At 35.8% G+C, this 20,552-nt stretch overlaps 1 protein-coding gene across 1 annotated transcript in view; it reads left to right on the plus strand.

Annotated features, from left to right (window-relative positions):
• Positions 1-17,600, plus strand: part of LOC148616627 (uncharacterized) — a 49,104-nt gene extending 31,504 nt beyond the window's left edge. Inside the window, exons 2-4 of the mRNA XM_088583813.1 lie at positions 14,110-14,273; positions 15,039-15,177; positions 16,605-17,600. Coding sequence (XP_088439939.1) covers positions 14,110-14,273; positions 15,039-15,177; positions 16,605-17,137 — 836 coding nt within the window. The 3' untranslated portion in view covers positions 17,138-17,600. The remainder of the gene's footprint in view (positions 1-14,109; positions 14,274-15,038; positions 15,178-16,604) is intronic.
• Positions 17,601-20,552: the final 2,952 nt, after the last annotated feature.

Consider the following 20,552-nt stretch of genomic DNA (forward strand, 5'->3'; position numbering starts at 1 on the left):
ATCTGTATTTAATTAGAATAATGCCATAACAAGAGATTGTTAGTTTGACTTAGTTTACTATTGATAAATAATTTATTACACTGTTCATTTTATTTCTCCATGTAAAGACTATGTTGTTGAATGAAAAACTTTTTCATTAAAAAAAAAGTACCATTAAAATGGTAACTAATAATTATTTATTAAATTTTAAGTTAAGAACACAATCAATCGTGAATCACTCTTGAAGCTCCAAATATCCACAAGGATTTGTGGATTATTGTGAGGAATTTACATTATCTAAATATCTTTGTTAGAGATTCTTTTGTTATCTTAAATGAATCATAAAATAAATTAATTTACAAGTTACCGATTTCTATATGTATATCTAATTTTATATTGTGCATCAAAACAAGTCCTCGCTGTGGTCTGATCTAGTTTGATTCTTGATGTACATTGTGTAAAAAAACTCGGAAAATTAAAAAAATAACGGAAAGATTTTTGCGATTTCTTAACTACCACATAAGTGATTAACACATCTCACACGGACAGTATAAAGCACTGATACAATGTACATGTACACTGTACATACTTCTATGAATATCAATATGAATTCCTAATTCGGCAAATTTAGTATACTATCCGAAAGCAAGGAAGGATTGATTAACAGAAAATACTAAAATAATTCTGAATAATTTGGATATTTGATTCTAAATCGGACTTTGTTAATACACTTAATTTGTATTACGACGAGTAACAACAACAAGAGTCGAATCCCCTTTTTGTTAGAGAATTTTTTTAATTCCGTGCAAAATTTGTTGAAAAATGAGCAAAAAGCCTGGACCCCCTTTTTTTTTCGGGAAACCATCTAGAACCCCCTTTTTCAAAATTTCTGGACCCGGTCCTGCCATTGATAGTACTTTTGAAGACAAAAAATATATCAATATTTTGAAAAAATCTACTGATTTATATTCCTTTTTAACGTTTTCATTATATAAGTAACCTAATTCAAATTTTGAACGCACCGCTCATGAATATTATTGACGGCTAAGTTATTGACGGCTAGCTTCCATGCAGGCTGGTATTGACGGCTAGATTCACTTTAATAAGTTAATATACGGAAAATCTTGTTTGATATTTTTTTTCAATACTTAATCCAAAAAAAGTATAGCTCAACAAACAGCTAATCATCAAATTTAAGGTACACATTTTGTACTTCTAATACATTCTGCTATATAATAGAGGTTACGTCAGTAGGTTTGTAATGAAATCGTTTCTCGAGTGTTATTCAGGGTTTTTATCTTGTTTTTGTTCGGTCTAAGTAAGCTCATACGCGGTACGAATAATTACGCATAGTTTTTTAATTATAAATAAATATAGCCCCGTGCAGGTCCGGGTGTCAAAAGAATAGGCCTGCAGCAGCGCTAAGCTTGTCGTAAAAGGCGACTAAATAGTGCTCAGAAACCTAGCCGGGGGCTAGGCGCTCTGCCCACAGAGCAACTGGGATGTGTGCCCCAGGTGGTGGAATGGGGTACCCATGGCATGTTATATGCTGGGGTTGTCATGCTATAATACATCTGGCCTGGGTTCTGAGCACTATTTAGTCGCCTTTTACGACAAGCTTAGTGCTGCTGCGGGCCTATTCTTCTGACCCGCGTGGGGCTTAAATAAGACTACGATATAAAAAACTGTTGCCTATCGACCTTATGATAAGCTTTGTTGACTTGTTTCGTGAGCAGCTCCAACTTCAGGAATGCTATTGGTAAAAGAAAGAGAACGAACTACGATTGGTACGCCCATGTATTTTTCTTAGTAATACTACGACCTGACCTGACATTTCAAGTATCATCAAAGCCCGTTTTACTTAAATATATTATTAGGAGCAATATTTTCCTTTCATAAAATATCTCATACGCAGGAAATAATATTTCAAGTTTGAATTAAAAAAAAAAACAGCCGCAAACGAAATTCACACATACGTAGATTTGACATGATGACACAATTTTTTAAAAACTGCCGAATCAAAAATAGCAAGTAGGTGTTCCACTGGTAAAGGTGGAGCAAAAGAGAGGCTGCGTATCATGAACAGCACGAACTAGGAGTCAGATCTAAACCTTTGCTAGACCACATTATTCAAATGTCAAATATTACCAAATTTTCGTCCGTTTGAAGGGCAATCAAGACAAAACTGGTACCAGTAATGAATTAGCCGCTCCGATCTACAGAGCTAATCGTACCTCTTAAAATAGCCAACCATCCCGTGGTACCATAGGAGGTAATAAATATGATCTAGCGAAGAAATTTAGGATTCCTTTTTCATCTTGCGAGATCTTGCCAAATGGGACGTTCTTAGACTACTCATCGGCAAACGTCTAAAAATAAAAGTGGAATAAAACGTTAGCACAACTCAACATTCATTATATTAACAATTTGTATTAATTTCTCAGGGAACTCACTTTCCTTAACAAAAAAAAAGATCTAAACAACTCTGAATATTATTCAAGTATACATCATTTTCTATCTCCGTAAACTGTGTGCCGACCATTCTGTAAAAAAACTTCCCTTTTCTACGGATGACCTAAATAAAGTCCATTATTGAAATCCTAAAACATGACACTGCATTGCTGTGTCACCCTCTTTTGGAGGTTTTCAGTTACCGAGTGATCATCTGCAAGATGCTATTATCTTCTTGGCAATTTCTCATTAAATATGAATTTGATACCGGGTACAAGAATATGCACACACAATAAGTCCAACTTGACATTTTCGATCAAGTCATTGTTCTTTACTTAGCCTAGATCACTCGGCCCCAAATGGACCAAAGGTACATTAAGATGTGGTTCGGTTTCCGAAAACTTTTCGAAATTAGACCGAAAGCCCTCCCATTTCATTCCACCAGTACCTTTCTAGTGCAGGTGTAGTCCTATACACTAAAATTCTAAACTGGATCATCCAACTACATTGAATCTTCTGGCGGCCCAAAATACTAAGAAGGACACGACTATCCAAAAATTTTAAAACCTACAAGACAATTTTTAACGAAAACTATGCAACTTGCGGGTCCGGCTGTCAAAAGAATAGTCCCGCAGCATCATTAAGGTTGTCCTAAAAGGCGACTAAATAGTGCTCAGGACCCTGGCCGGGGTCTAGGGCGCTCTGCCAACAGAGCAATTGGGTTGTGTGCCCCAGGTGGGGGAATGGGGTACCTCTGACATGTTACACAGTACATGCTGGGGACCTCAGGCCATAATACGGAAAACCTGGCCGCAAACCATAGTGCATCGTTTTCGGAAAAAATGCCCTGTTTCTCGTACGTTGAAGTACCCTTCTGTGGTATTCCATAAGAGTAGGAATCACTGCACTCACCCACAGGAAGCTAAATTGCCCGACCCTACCCACCTCTCCCTATTTCCAGTGGCAGTCAAAATTTGTCGACTCCATTATCTTTGTGTCCCATCCCATTTTTTGTTTCATCATTTCATTTTCTTGGATATAGCTGAAATATTGCTGCTCGGGCGTTAAACTTCAACGAGTATCAATCAATCAACGAAAATTAATCACACAGTATTAATTCATTGACTACGAGGAATCGGCCTATTGTAACTTCCGTATGCATTTGACGACGAACGGCCACACTTTTTAATCCCCCTCCTTTGGTATCCTCCTTTTTTATAAATCGCTGGCCCTTCCTTTTCTGACTGAATGACTACAGAAATGTTCAGAGATCCCGATAAATGCCAAAGCTTTTTGGAAAACTGCATTAAATTGAATTCTAATTAGGACGGAACAGTCAAAAGTTAAGGTGAATTATGATAGTGGCGTCTAATAGCAAGAAATTTGTCTATGCGGTTAACCGGACCAAATGGAAGAATATAAAAGAATTAATGACATAAATGTTTTTCTTCTCTTCTATTTTGATCAGCCGTTGAGCCTTATTTGCTTATTGTAATTCGGGTTTTCCCATATAAAATTTCAATAGTATTTCTTGTGCGGTTCTCTAAAGTAATTTGTCCTACTCTCAATAAAGCAAAAAAAAAAAGGGTGGACTAAATGCTGATGCATATAAGCAAGCTTCGTAACTAGATTCACAAACATATGAAGGGGAGACAACTTATTAATTTTATTAATAATTCGTATGAAATAGGGACACAAGCATCAACGCGTTTACCATGTTTACCTACTTTGCGCCGAACACCTTCCAAAGATTTTCCCACCAAACAAAATTAGTTGGGTCCTGAAAACAGGTGATCTTATAGCTATGCCCTATTCTAGAAATATAAGACGCCATTGTGGATGGAGCAAATAACTGAATAATAGAAAAAACCCGATATATCTAAGAAATTCGAGATACAAGTATGTAGAAAAAAATATAATAAAGTCAGATTCAATTGCTAGATTTTCCAATGATGGTCTGGAAAAGGGTGTGATTTGGGACCTGCGTCTGTGGCTAGTTTCCTGAATCGCTGAAATTTACATCGCGATAAAGCGTTACCAAGGGAACCAAGATTCTAGAGGCAATCAAAAAAATGCAATCCAGGTATAAAGACCAGACTGGGAAAAAGACACACAACAAAATAACCATAATAATACGTACAAAGCAAAAAAAAGTAAATGAGCATTGCGACTCCACTGAAAACTGGAATCATGGCGCAGGTGCACCGGTAGGGTAAATGTCTACTGCTTTTCTAGAAACACCCGCTGAGCTGCTCATAAAAAGTCAAGTCATGGGTAGATGAAAGAGGAAAGGATCAACAATACCAATAGAAATCTTAGCGGGAGCAATCTGCTAAGCTTTGTCAAAATATTGAACTGTAGTCAGCAAGATCAGTTTTCTCACTAATGTCATAACACGGGGCATGGACTAGACTTTTTATTCAAAAGAATGTAATCCATGAATAATGACCAGACATATAAAAAAAAGACATGCACGACAGAGAACTAAAAATAACCAAATTAAGAAAGGTAATGGAGCAACTCTGACTATTGAAAACTGAGATTATGGCCCAGATGCATCGGTAGGGTAAATGTCTACTGCTTTCCTAGGAACACCCACCGAGCTCCAGAAATGTAACATCTTTTAGATAAGCTTTGTTATACTATTCTGACGACCAGCCGTTGCAGTTGCCTCTGTTATCTTTCCAACATTTTATGTCTAATTTTTTTGTGGGCCTTTGGTTTAAGGGGAGGCTGCGCATGTACAGAAAGGCTGGTTCGCTTGAAAATTTGTAACCAATTGTTTTGATGTAGAGTGTTTTTCGAAGTTTAGAGAACCAGCGTTACCTGTTACCACGAGTAATACCCACAATTCATGATCTATCAAATTCAATGACGATTCAGGTTTTCTAGCCTTTTTTAGGTTACCTGGTCGTAGGCAATATGTGCTATTGCCATCACTTCGATGTCAGTCATCGTCGTCTGCCATCATCATCGTCGTTAACAATTTTTCAAACATCTTCTTTTCTGAAACTTCTGAATGGATTTGAATAAAAATAAAACTTAGCATGTTTATTTCTTATGGTATCCTGCACGAAGTTTGTGCTTCGAATTTGTATCCGTCAAAAAACATGGCCGTTGTTACTAAAATAGAACGTAAGGGTCAAATAATGGTGAAAATCTGTTGGCCCATGTTGGAGTTATTGCCCTTTTTAGACTTTTTCAAATAACGCAAAAACCGTTGAATTTAGCACAGGTCTGATGGCGGGTAATATTGTTGACCATCAGAAGACAGACATATGCCCAAGTTTGAAATGATTCGTCGCCCGATGTAGATGTTATGGTCACTGAAATAGATTTTTTGTTATTTTTCTCGTGTTCAACTTTAAAAATCTTCTCTGAAACCATGCAACAAAATTTAATGAAAGTTAAGATTGTATTTTAGGGTCTTTTTCACCAACTGATTATTTAAAAAAATGGCTGTCGTGATCATGTTGGAATATAGTGGTAAAAATACCTCTTTGCTATTTTTTCCTGAACTCTCGAAGAATAATGAAGATGAGATCTACAGTTTTGTATCCAGAAGATAGATATGATATTCTGAGTTGACAGGCAATATTGATATTTACGCGGCCATTGTCAAAATGTGTGCCATTTTGCGACCGTTTTCACCAGTTGTTTGGATTCCAATGATTTTGTTTTTTTGATGAAACATTGTGTTGAATGGTGATGACGAAAGTTTGTTCTTGGCGGCCATTTTTCCGCTAATTTTTGTACTTGTCTTGATTTCAACGATATCTGGTTTCTACAGTAAATGTCGTCTCCCGAGTTGAATGGTGATGATGTAAATGTTGTATAGACATGTTTTAATTTCATTTTGTTCCTTTTCAGTAAATTTATTATGAGCTAATGCCTCTCAGACCCGGCAGAATAACGAGGCATGAGGGATCCCAAATTTTTCCCAGAGGTTCTAAAAACACTTAAAAACATTTTCAATGTTTTACAGTGCCTTAGGAACGCAGTTGAACTTACAGGATGATTCATCAATATATGTTTTTTCAGTAATATTTTGTCAACATGGTAACAAATCATTTACTTACTTGGTCAATAGGGCATGGTTTTGCAAGGTTAGCAATTCCAATTCAGGCTCTACGAGAGCCTCTTGTTAACCTGTACTGTTCGTCAAAAGTAATCCACCCTACATGTTAAACCTAGAAGCCCAAAACGGAATTAAACGCACGTATTTCAGATACTCCTGGGCTTTCAGGTACCATTTTTACGGCAGAATACTCCATGTCCAAGCATTGAGAGAACTAATAGGATCGGGGTTCTGATTGACGACCCTCCCCCCCTTTTGAAACCTATGGACCATCTAGCTGAAAATCATGGGATAGATCTCTGTCACATTTAAGCAACATTCCAGTTGAATGTATTCTCCTTTCATAACCCTTTCTTTCATATTTTAAGGGATATGGGCGGAGACTGGGTCAAACATACTAGGACTAACTGCTTACTCTTATAAAATTACCCGTTCTGCGAAGGACGGAGAAAACAGAGACAGGTCTCCGTCTACACTAATTGCACTATTTTCGAAACTGTTAAACCTACCAGGCTAACACCAGATGCATCAAGTTGGATCCTCTGTTGAGGCCGCTGGCCCGACGAAGTAACATTGCTGGAAGTCCGGCTGATGCGACAGATAGATATGTCTCTGCTTGGATCACCTACTCCGGATGTATGAAGTACGAAAGTTTGTTTGTTGGGGTTTAACGTCCGAGCAGCAATATTTCAGCTATATTCAGACAATGAACATGAAATGGATGATAAAATGAACATGAAATGAAAAAAAAAAAGGTCACAAGGATAATAGGGTCGACAAATTTTGATTGCCACTGGAAAAAGGGGGGATGGGTAAGGTAGGGAAATTTAGCCTCCTGTGGCGGAGCGCAAAGGTTCCTACTCCTATCGAATACCACAGCAGGGTTCTTTAACGTGCGAGGAACGTGGCATCTTTCCCAACACGGTGCACCACTATGGTTTACGGTAAGGTTTTCCGTATTATAGCCTGACAACCCCAGCATGTAACATGCCAGGGGTACCCCATTCCACCACCTGGGGCACACATCCCAGTTGCTCTGTGGGCAGAGCGCCTAGCCCCCGGCTAGGTTTCTGAGCACTATTTAGTCGCCTTTTACGACAAGCTTAGCGCTGCTGCAGACCTATTCTTTTAACACCCGGACCTGCACGGGGCGATAATACGCCACCTATATAGCGGAGACTGAGATTAAAAAATCAGATCAGCTATAAAGTTAGCCTCATAAGAGTGGAGGAATAAATAGGTTAGCAAGTAGAGTAGCACAATTTGTTCCCATTTGAATGCCAACCGTTTGTTGAAAAACGCGTCCATCACACTGGGCAAATATGTTGTCGATTAAAAATTCCAACATTTTGTAAATTTCTTCTGTATATTTGGAAGAAGATATGGGATTATATCTTACAAACTATGAGGAATCTCTACCAAGAACTATATATTTGTATCTATGTGAACCATCTTTTTTGAAAAAAAACAACGATGTATAATGTTTTAAAGTCGGGATTTTAACTGAGCATGGGGAATAGACGTATACAGTGTTGAAGAATCGTAGGTTTTAATGATATTATATTCTGATAATTCTCTTGAACTGATGGTCTCCAAAAGATCTTTCGAAGTTTTCAGAATCCACATTGAATTAATACCACCACCGGAGTAACATATGTTGTGGTAGGACTGCAGACCCTCTTTAACAGCTGGGAGTATAGAAGTAAAAAGTTTTGAAAGGGGTTTAATGGTACATTTTGCGGATCCAGCTATGTAACGTTGTTTGTATGGATTCTTGTGGAGTTAAGGAATCCAGTATAATCACAATCATCGTCCTTGGTAGAGAGACTAAAAGATGATAGCACAGATTTATGATTTTTCACAATCTCTTTGGAGAGTGTTATAGCAGTATAGGTCTAACCTCTAATGTAATTTTCTACGTCTACCTCTGATAATAAACATTGGCTGTAAAACGTTTGGCTAACAAAAACAATGTTGTTTGGGACTTTGTCTGCTGGTACGACAACATATTTGCCATGTATTGTAGACAATGTTTTGGTACATTGAACACTTGATTATAACCGTAGATTAATAATGTAAAATTTGACCGATAAAATAATCCTATGCCTTACCTCAAGATCATTAAATCATTGGATAACTACCCCGTGCAGGTCCGGGTGTCAAAAGAATAGGCCTGCAGCAGCGCTAAGCTTGTCGTAAAAGGCGACTAAATAGTGCTCAGAAACCTAGCCGGGGGCTAGGCGCTCTGCCCACAGAGCAACTGGGATGTGTGCCCCAGGTGGTGGAATGGGGTACCCCTGGCATGTTACATGCTGGGGTTGTCAGGCTATAATACGGAAAACCTGACCGCAAACCATAGTGGTGCACCGTGTTGGGAAAAATGCCACGTTCCTCGCACGTTAAAGAACCCTGCTGTGGTATTCGATAGGAGTAGGAACCTTTGCGCTCCGCCACAGGAGGCTAAATTGCCCGACCTTACCCATCCCCCTTTTTCTAGTGGCAATCAAAATTTGCCGACCCTATTATCCTTGTGACCCATCCTTTTTTTTATCATTTCATGTTCATTTTATCATCCATTTCATGTTCATTGTCTGAATATAGCTGAAATATTGCTGCTCGGACGTTAAACCCCAACAAACAAACAAACAAACATTGGAAAACTATACGGTGAACTTTTCTCACATTTTGTCTCACAAATGGTCAATAAAATATTGGGTTTGTAAGAAAAATTGAATGAAGGGCCCTCCAACCAGATATGGTTCAATTTGACAAATTCATCAGATTTTTTTTGTCCTGTTCGTTAAAAATCTGCACTGTGAATTTTCTATAAAAAATGTCAGATAATGAACTACAGATATTGTTATATTATGAAGAAATTTTAGTTGAATAATGAAAAAAATGGGTTACCCCGGGTCTTCTAGCTAAAATGTCAGCAAATGCATAACTAAAACAAGGGTAAAATGATTGTTGCAGGTTAAACAACTTACTGTTGTCAAGGAATGGTTTTGTGAAGCAAGAAGACCATCTATTATAAATAAATTTATGAGTAGGTTTAGACCATCAAAGAAGCATGCTCCCTGAAAGCTCCAATTTTTAGTTTAATGAAACGATGCTTTGAAAAAAGCAACAACATGATTCAAAATTAGACCAGGTATATCGCTAAGATGTTTGAGTATTTATCTAATATTGATTATTATAAGCAATGCGTTCTAAATAATAAATTAGTTCATGAACTTGTTCTTCATAACACAATAGAGTATGATTTTCAATTCTACAAGACGGTCGAGAAATTGGAAATAAAATTATAACTGAACATTTATTTTAATTGCAAAATGGTAAAATGGTAAAATATGTTAAATCTGTGGTTCTGTTGTTTGTCTGGAATTTCGCTGTAGAAGGTAAGAGACTTTGTTAATATTCCAGGTTGATATATACAAATATTTATATGTATATGGATAAATCTATATGATACCATTTCTTTGCTGACAGGTTATCATAAGCAAATGACCCGTCCAGGCCCGGGTGTCAAAAGAATAGGCCTGCAGCAGTGCTAAGCTTGTCGTAAAAGGCGACAATATAGTGCTCACAACTGTAGCCGGCGGGGGGCTAGGCGCTCTGCCTACAGAGCAACAGGGGTGTGTCCCAGATAGTGGAATGGGGTACCCCTGGCGTGTTACAGGCTGGGGTTGTCAGACTATAATACGGAAAACCTGACCGCAAACCATAGTGGTGCACCGTGTTTGGAAAAATGCCACGTTCCTCGCACGTTAAAGAACCCTGCTGTGGCATTCGATAGGAGTAGGAACCTTTGCGCTCCGCTCAGGAGGCTAAATTGCCCGACCCTACCCATCCCTCCCTTTTATCTTGTGGCAATCAAAATTTGTCGACCCTATTATCCTTGTGTCCCATCTCTTTTTTTCATTTCATCATCGTCATTATTTCATGTTTATTTTATCATCCATTCCATGTTCATCGTCTGAATATAGCTTAGATTTTGCTGCTCGGGCGCTAAACTCCAACAACCAATCAATCAATCGGACTCCACTAAAAAACTGGGAGCATGGACCAGGTGCACCGGTATGTTAAGCGTCCTCTGCTTTTCTAGAACACCCGCCGAAGTCCATGGTAGACGAAAGAGGAAAAGAAAACTATGACACGTTGAACAAATCAGTTTTCATGGCGCAGATGGATACACCGTAACGATGCACGAGTTCAAGATGACGACCATAAAACGTCTGTTGTGATGACTTAAATCTTGTAGCAACATAACCCTGTTCCAGAAGCCTATTTTTTAGAATTCTACCGCGATACAAAAAGTCTGCGTAGTTTCGGCAAGCTCTTGCATAACGTATGTGTTGTGATATGAACACTCCATACGCAGGTGCTGAAGGGATGAAACGGGGTTAAACAGGTGAACAAGTACATTTGGACTAAATATATACTTATAGTGTAAAGTAAAACTAGAAGAAATATTGTTTTATAGTTTTGTTCTGTACTTTGTGTTTGTTTGTTTGTGTGTGTGTGTGTGTTTGTTTCTTGCTGCAATATATAAAATACGTTTCATTTCATCATTATCTTAGTATATTTTTAAGTCATTCAATTTTATAATTATCACATTATTTTACATTCTACAATCACATTGATTTTGCTTAAACCATTAAATATCTCATTAACCTAGATGAACCTATGAAAAGCAAAGCTCATTAACAATCAACATTGAATTCCAATGTTTATTTTGCACAGTGTTGTTTATTGACTTAATAGATATTTTTCCCCCAGTAATTCTTTGACATAAGATCATTAATACTAACCATCATTACATTTAATCTGTTAATACTTTATACATGTGACAATGAAAGAACCCATGAAAATAAACACGAAAACAAAATAGGGTGAGCATTGCTTGAATAAGAAATACTTTAACACGATTTTGCCCTTCCAAAAGTATACAGCATAATAACATAATGAATTTTCACCTTTTGACTTTTTTCCTCGCATTTTTTTTTCAAGTTTTCCATTATGATTTTGGTTTTGTTAAAGCATCGCTAATGCTTTCTTCGTAAACCAATGTATAAATTGTAGCATTATCGATTAATTTTTTTCTTTTACAAATTCAATTGAAAGCAACATAGCTAATTGCTAATAATGAATAAAGCATGATCGTCCTCACGTCTGGGATTACTGTTCTTATAGATTCTTATTAAAATTTATATGGAAAACTACTGTTTATATAATGTCTATTTATTAAGTCAAAATATTGTTTTAGAAGAAAGGTTATGTCTTAACAAAATTGATATGGAGTGAAGGTGTTTTGCTGAAAGAAATTCGTTTAACATTTTGGAACTACTCATTAAATCATAGCTTTTGTCGGCAATTCAAATCAATGTATTTACCGAAACCAATCAATATTTTAAAAATTATTGATTAAAAGAAAAAGCACTTAAAGATACTTAGAACTAAATGAATAATTATGCTTATTTTCCAAACTATACATACTATCTTTTTATTTGATTTGGAAAACAAAAATAACTAAATCTGCAAAAACTTACGCTAGTAAATACAAAAGTGTCGTACAGGCCCAACACAAAATTAAATGATGGAAATGAACACTTTATTTTACTACAGCATGTAACACGCCAGGGGTACCCCATTCCACCACCTGGGGCACACATCCCAGTTGCTCTGTGGGCAGAGCGCCCTAGCCTCCGATTAGGGTTCTGAACACTATTTAGTCGCCTTCTACGACAAGCTTAGCGCTGCTGCAGGCCTATTCTTTTAACACCCGGACCTGTACGGGGCCATAAAAAGTCAAGTCCGGGGTAGACAAACGAGGAAAGGAAAACTATGGCCCGTTGAATAAATCATTTTTCATGGTGCTGATGGATACACGATCCACGAGTTCATGATAACGACCATAAAACTTCTGTAGTGATGACTTCAATCTTGTAGCAACATAACCCTGTTCCAGAAGCCTATTTGTTAGAGTTCTAGCCCGATACAAAAAGTCTGCGTAGTTTCGGCAAGCTCTGGCATAACGTATGAGTTATGATATGAACACTCCATACGCAGGTGCCAAAGGGATGTTGCCACAGATGAAAGGAAAGTTGGCAATTCTGAATGAAAAGTCATCACGTTTGTCGTAAAGTTTGGTCAATAGTTTTCCTTTACCAAAAAAAAAAAAAGAAAAGACTGACAACTGCCACCCACACCGCAGGGTCACAACAATTGATACTCACTATTAAAAGTTCTTTCACGGTATTACATTTTACGATCCAAATTATTGATATACTAGTAGTTGAAAAGAAGGCTTAATAGCTTGTAAATTCCAATTCTAACTCAGAGAAACAAACTTAATTCCGGTATTTTTTTCTAGTTTTGACAAATACATGATTGTTTTAATAATTGTTGTAATTATTATAAAATTAAAAGATGAAACTTTTTATGGAAAACGTGAGGCTCTTACAAGCATTAGTAATTTCAGATCATTCAAAGTCCCAGGGAATAACGGTTAAACTTAATACAGCGAAATGTTTATTAACTGAAGATTGAAATAAAAAAGAAACCATCAGTGATTCTAGGGTTAGGTGAAAAAAATGGAATTAAAATTCATAATAACATGTACACGATTCCAGTTAAACAAGAGCAATAATTGGTGTAAGGTTTATCACCTTGAAAATACACATTAACAAAAACGTCACCCGTGATCTGTGCCTGTCATATATAAAATTTTGAAATGCGTGTTTTCTTGATATATATAAATTGATAACAAAGGATTCCATCAGATCAAGTTTTGACTAATGTTATATCTGTCAACATAATACGAAAAAATGATGCTGACAATATTCTAAAGGAAAACGGGGTGTTTGGACCCCCGAGACTTAATATAGCTCTACGTCAACTACATACTATTCGAGCATAGTTACGTTACTCGATAATGATATACTTTTGATGCAACACGCTTTCTGATTGGCTGAAAAAATCATCTCACAGACCAAATTTTTGAATGTGACTTTGACGCCATCAACCTGGTTTTGCTGATTTACTCCTTAAATTTTGATACAAAATTAAATCATAAGAAATGACTGTTATGTTTTTTCGGTCTATTTGAAATAACTTCAATGCCCGTGGTGCACACTTGAAAATAACCTACAACGCAGGTTATTTAGTGTGAACCGCGTGATTGAGCGAAAAAAAAAAGAAACGCACAGACTCAACTCGAACCAAGGTAAACTAAATGCTTCGGTTTCGTGAGCAGGCCCTGTAGGTTACAGAAAAACTCCCGTGCTACTTATGAATGGTCACTATCTGGTTGTCTGATTAGTTGAAAATAGAAATAGAACCAGCTTGAAAGACTGGGAGACTAGCACATTATATTTAAAAAAAAATAGATCTCGTCTGAATATAGTGAAATATTGCTGCTCGGACGTTAAACCCCAACAAACAAACAGAACGTAGATATGACTATCTTCATCGCTAAGTTAAATCACTAAATTATTACATTAGCATTTATTACTTTATTACATTGCTGATGTCTCGGAATTAAAATTTCCAACACAATTAGCATGTTATAAACTAAAGCAGTTATTTTTTTTTTAAATAAGGTTATGAGTTCAATAAATGTTACGATGTGAGCGCTTTGTCAGGAATGTCCTCTTTTCAAAAACCATACATACCACCTGGTTCCTCTTTTCCTTCAACAACCATAGATTGCATGTCAGTGTGCCTGAATATCAACTACAAGTATGCTGCTACAAAACTTCATGATGTAAGTTTAGTTTAACATTTCACGTCTTAAAATTGTTATGATATTTTTGTTGGAGTATATGGCACCTAGCCCGATTAACCATGCACTCTGAATATCAATTTAAATTTTGAATCAGACTCCATGGTTGGCTTGATTTATATCATATACATGTAATTTTATTACATAGATCATAGTGATTTTCGGATTTTGGAACGTTCCTAGCGTAATGAATTTTGACATCTAAAATTATTCTGTAACTTTATTCTTCATCTTTCACTGGCTAAAAACTTCCAACTCTTTTCAGAGATTAACTTTATTTGACCTTATCAATGCATTTATGCATACGAATATGTTGTGATTTTGCAATGAAACGCTTTATGCTTTGCCCTCTTGAATATAAAGAAATAGCAGCAGTGAAGCTTTCTGAATTTGCGTAATAATCATATAACTGATTTTGAAAGTGACCACAAAAAAAACCAAAACAAAACAAAAAACAAAACAAAACAAAACAAAACAAAACAAAAAAAAAAAAATCAAGCACCACCAGAAAATGCAAGACTAGTAAATGCATGCATACTGGAGTCAGATTTCATATTTTCTAACTCGACAGAGCCTCGATAGAGAATTTTATCATTGAGATTTGGAGTTTTTTCCGTCTTGTACTCTCTCAGCAACGTTTGATTCTTATTGTATGCATGTTTTATGATATGAAGAAATAGAGGAATTATTAATACATTTAATTTAAGAACAAGGCAAATAAAAGATATATTTTAATCTTTACCCTAGATTTTAAATTTTGACTGCTATTGTGGGAACGATATACAGTTCACAGATATAGCTCCAGATACCGATTGTGGAATGCCATGTCCATTAACAGCAACTGACAGATGTGGAAAAAATAACCGTTTAGCTGTTTATCTTGTGGGTAAGTATTTGTAACTAACAGTGATGGAAATATTTATTCAAACCATTATTGTGCATTATTTAACTAATTAGAAGAAAACCAATTCTCCTGGGAACGACATATTATCCAATAAGTCTTCCCCTGGGCGATTCGTATGCAATTATAGTCATGTAATAATAGACACAATTCATTTCAGGTATAGTGTTGTACTTACTAACACACATGTAAGCTTTATATTCTTTTTATCGTCGATAACATTCGGTTTGAAATAATCGAATATAAAGACCCAACCAATGTGTAAATGAGTACATCATTCCTGTGAATTATTTCTTGATTTTACAGAGATTCTACCAATGACTGAACAATCTGTTTAGCATATAAGCGATATGGATAAAATAAGATCAATAGAAATCAATAATATATTCACTTTATGAAATTTAATATGATCTTAGGCTTTTCCTATGAGAGACATATCTAAATATACTTTGTTATGGGTTGATTGATTGATTGATTGTTGGGGTTTAATGTCCGAGCAGCAATATTTCAGCTATATTCAGACGATGAACATGAAACGGATGATACAATGAACATGAAATGATGATGAACTGAAAAAACGGAATGGGACACGAGGACAGTAGGGTCGACAAATTTTGATTGCCACTAGAAAAAGGGAGGGATGGGTAAGGTCGGGCAATTTAGCCTCCTGTGGCGGAGCCCTATGGTTCCTACTCCTATCGAATACCACAGCAGGGTTCTTTAACGTGCGAGGAACGTGGCATCTTTCCCAACACGGTGCACCACTATGGTTTGCGGTCAGGTTTTCGGTATCATAGCCTGACAACCCCAGCATGTAACATGCCAGGGGTACCCCATTCCACCATCTGGGGCACACATCCCAGTTGCTCTGTGGGCAGAGCGCCTAGGCCCCCGGCTAGGTTTCTGAGCACTATTTAGTCGCCTTTTACGACAAGCTTAGCGCTGCTGCAGGCCTATTCTTTTGACACCCGGACCTGCACGGGGCCTTTGTTATGGGCGATGTCTTGAAAATCCAAGAATTCCACTAACATGCACGGGGGCTTTGTCTTTAGATTCAAATAACAATTACTTATTGACTAAATACGTAATTTTGGAAATCCATAACTTCTGACAGAATGCTTTGAGCCATTCTTGTTCCAAATCTAGATAGTACGACGTCATCTTTTTTTCATCAAATGATTACCTTTTCTGTCATAATCAAGACGATTTTTACATTGCTGAATTCATGACAAAAGACGTATTACGTTTTTCTGTTACAATATGTTTCTTCATATTTATAAGATTAATCGTAGCAACAACCTAATCTTTTCTTAGAAAAATAACCAATCATTTCATGTATGATGTTAAGCTCACGGGTCTATAATAGAAGCATTATAAATTTGAATACACGTTAATTATTCATGCATTTACAGCTGGAGACACTTCACCTATCACAGTTCAACAAATCTTTCAACAAGAAACAACAAAAGATGTCGCATATACAACAGTTGTTTCTTCCACTTCTCATCAATCTACAATCATGTCGACGAAAGCACAGGAATGCACGACACAAACTGAAGTACCTACCAGTCGAGCAACAACCAGCCGATCAGTTCAGACAATAACTACAGTAAAAGCAGAATCAAATGTTAACAGCACTTGCTACTGTCCGTGTAACACTGTGAGCAATAAATGGGATTTTTTATCAAATGGGACTTATACAATAGACGAACTTAAAGTTCTTTTACGGGATAATTTAGAGGAACTCGAACGTCAAGTTGCTATTGATAAGAGCCAAACACTTTCATCTATCTATAAAAAGCGATGTATGGAGGATGGTCGACCTTCATCCAAGGTCATGGGGTTTTTCGGTGCAATTATGATATCTATACCAGTGGTATTGATAGTTATCAGTGATTGTGGTGCCGTACTTTGTAGGCAAAATGGGAAATATTGGTTCAAATGAATAATATAATTGAACCTTGCTCTATTGTGTTAAAACTGCCTGATACCGTTTTAAATGTTTCCGTCCGTCTGTAAGAATTTTTAAACAAAGAAAAAAAGGTTCTGTGTTTACGAATTGATATTATGCACAGATAGATAGATTAACATGGCTTATAAAAAAATTTAGCTCTTAAAAAATACAACGTTCACAAAAAAGTATTAACGGATGGTTTCTCTGCCTTTATATTTGTCCGTGTATATAATAGCATAATATAATTATCACTTCCTTATTTGTTTAAGATATTCTGCTATTTTGTCTCCATTATATTCCATGCACCGAAACAAGATGACAATTTCTAGTCTTTAACACCGAGTGTAACTAATACGAAGCTATTGAAGATAAATACATCGCAAAATCCACTTTTATATGGCAATACGAAGTAGTTTGACCATTTGTTTACTATGAATGATATTTGTAAACCATAAAATAACAACAAAATATTATAAGACAAAGAATAAATATTAATCTATCCGATATGTATCAAATCGTTAAAACATATCAAGGAACACATACAATTTATATTTTGTTGAATGAATTTTCTTATTTGAAACCATTTTAGTAGAAGTTTTTTCCCTTACAGATCTAAAGTTTACAGGGGCGGGGCAAATTATTCTTACCTAAGGTAAAATTGAAACATTATTATGCACTTTTTGATGCAACAATAAAAACAAACAGAAGCATAATGCGGTAGAGTCTCATACGGTCTGCCTATGATAACATAACTGGTAATAAAACAAGATGATCTCGAAGAGCCTAAATTGCTCACCTTTCAAACCATGCCCATACGAACTAAATAAGTAAAGGTATCATGCTTTGTTTCAAAGTTTGACAAAATTCTGATGAAAAAGAGCATATATTTGCATATATAATGATGAATTGTGTAAGTTCAAAAGAGTACCTAAGACACTGTCAAATGTTGAAAATGCCTTCAAAGTATGTAAGAACCTCTGAAAAAGTTTTGGTAGGAGTACCCTTATGCCATGTTATTCCAACAGTTCTGAGGGGATATTAGCCTAGTATACTTTGGCTGAAAAGAACATAAAATGAAGTTTAACCATGGCTATCCAACATTTTCATCATCACCATTCATATCAGGAAACCATAGTTATTATTAAATCAGTTATCATTGAAATCAAAGTAAGTATATAAATATAAAAAAAAATAGCCGCAACAAATCACGTGTAAGCTAATCTTGTAAAAATTACGCACGATCTGTGATTCTTACCAGTAGAGAAACAAAGCGGCTATGAGGGGTGCACAATTCAAGTAACAGCAATTTACTATATATGAGCAAAATCTAAACTAAATCATTTTAAACAATTTATCAATGCTTTATGTATTTACGTAGGCATATTTACCTGTATAACAGTATGAAGATATGTTTCTGCTACCTTCCATGGCCGTGATCAATAAGCAGAGGTACGACTGGTACTTTTATTATTCAGCAATCACAATACAACAGTGATATTTCCTTCCTTTTAATTTGTCATTTATTTATTGATATTACCCTCTTAATTGTAAATGAACCTGTACAACTACCATTTTCCTCATGCACCTTTGTCATCTTAATGGTTGTTTATGTATATGGGTATGTCATGTGTACATGTAACGCCTTTTTGATTTGTACAAGTATGGTTATAATTTGTTTTATTATCTGTTGTCCACATTGGAATTTCATTATGTATTGGGAGTTATTTTGTACCTGTTCTCATGTTTTATATAGTTGTTTTACCCCTTATACATATTAATTTAATCAAAAGTTCACATGATAAAATATCAGTTATAAAGTCTCAAAATGGATTACTCGTCGTTTATTGAAGACCCATGGGTGGCCTTTACTTGACATTTTTCATCCCGGTGGGGTTGTTGTCTCTTGAAAACATTTCCTTATTCATCATATCCATTAGAATATATCGTGGGGACATTTTCCAGATAACAATATTGTAATATTTACAGGCCTTGTTCATTTTTTGGGAAGGGTGTGATTTCCATCGCATAACATTTAGATATTAGAGTAAGCTAGTCTCCTGAAATCATTCATCTGTCAGTGAATATTGATCATGTTTAATGTTATTATATTGTTGTAACCTGTTATGAGGATTAACCTCTGTTTTGTGTCATTTTGTCGCCGAGTTTATTGTTGTTCCGGCAAGAGACATGTTCAACTTATCATTTTTTCCCTTATAAAGCAGCAATGTAATTGATTTGATAGTATTTCACATAACTACACTTATGGAGTCAACACTATGGTTTCATTCTTTTTCATGCAATGTTTCAGTCATAATCTTCCTAATTATTTCTTGTCATCTTTGTAAACATCGGCGGTTGCCATTTTGAAAGGGACGGTAACGAGCTCTTCTTAATTGATTTATAGTAATTTAGGCGGGAAGTGTTGAATTATAAATCTTACTTTGGTTCAGATTCACAGTATTGTTTTATTCTTTACCCTGTCGGACAAACGTATTTAAATGTTTTTTAAGTGTAGTCTGATGCAAAAGTTTACTGTTAGAAACCATGTTGGGAAGGCTTTCCACAAATAAACATGGATGATTTAGGGTTCTTTTATTCATAACGGGAATCTGTTACAAATGAATTAATGACCTTCTCATTTAAATGAAAAGGTTAGGTTAACTCTCTGGTATTATACAGTACTTCATAAAGTATAACACATCATATAAAACCTCAAATACAAATTCCGTAAACTCCACAATACAATTAAATTTCCAAAGTAAATCTATGTTGAAATACTAGGCAGAAACCAGACAAAGTTATGAAAATCTCAAAGAAATCAATATGTCGTCCATCCAGCTAAGTAAATTCAAAGAGAATAGTACTCACATACCAAAGGAAACCCCAAAGAGAATTTTAAAGTACTTGTGGCTCGAATAGACCAAAAGATAAAACAGAAACAGAGAGTTTTATAAATAGCTCATCAGCTGATAGATAAATCCATCAGTCAAAGTAACTGACTATCAATTAAATTGATACAAGCAACATCATACATTTTGATATAAATGTGGGTAAGTTTTTTATGAACATATAAGCCATTCATTTATAAATCTCAAATCATATAACATCATATAATAAATAAAATACAATACATAAATATATAGAATGAGTAAAATACAATGAATATTGTATACAGAGTCGATTGCTGGTTAATTCCACACTTGGAACATTAGATTTACCGCGCTTTGTATTCTTGCACACTTCGTGTGCTAATTAATAGGCAATTTTGTAAGTGGTGTCGGAACGTTTAGTTAAGCTTTATTTTCTATTTTCTTAGGTAAGCAATGTTACATGTAATGTTTCAATATTTTAAATCTAGTACGGACAACAACGGACAAGCTGATATGGTCAATTATTGTAATTTCTA

Source organism: Perna viridis, chromosome 5 (assembly GCF_037379345.1).
Source record: "Perna viridis isolate PV_CMFRI_1.1 ecotype Kerala chromosome 5, ASM3737934v1, whole genome shotgun sequence".
In the NCBI taxonomy this organism is placed as follows: Eukaryota; Metazoa; Mollusca; class Bivalvia; order Mytilida; family Mytilidae; genus Perna; species Perna viridis.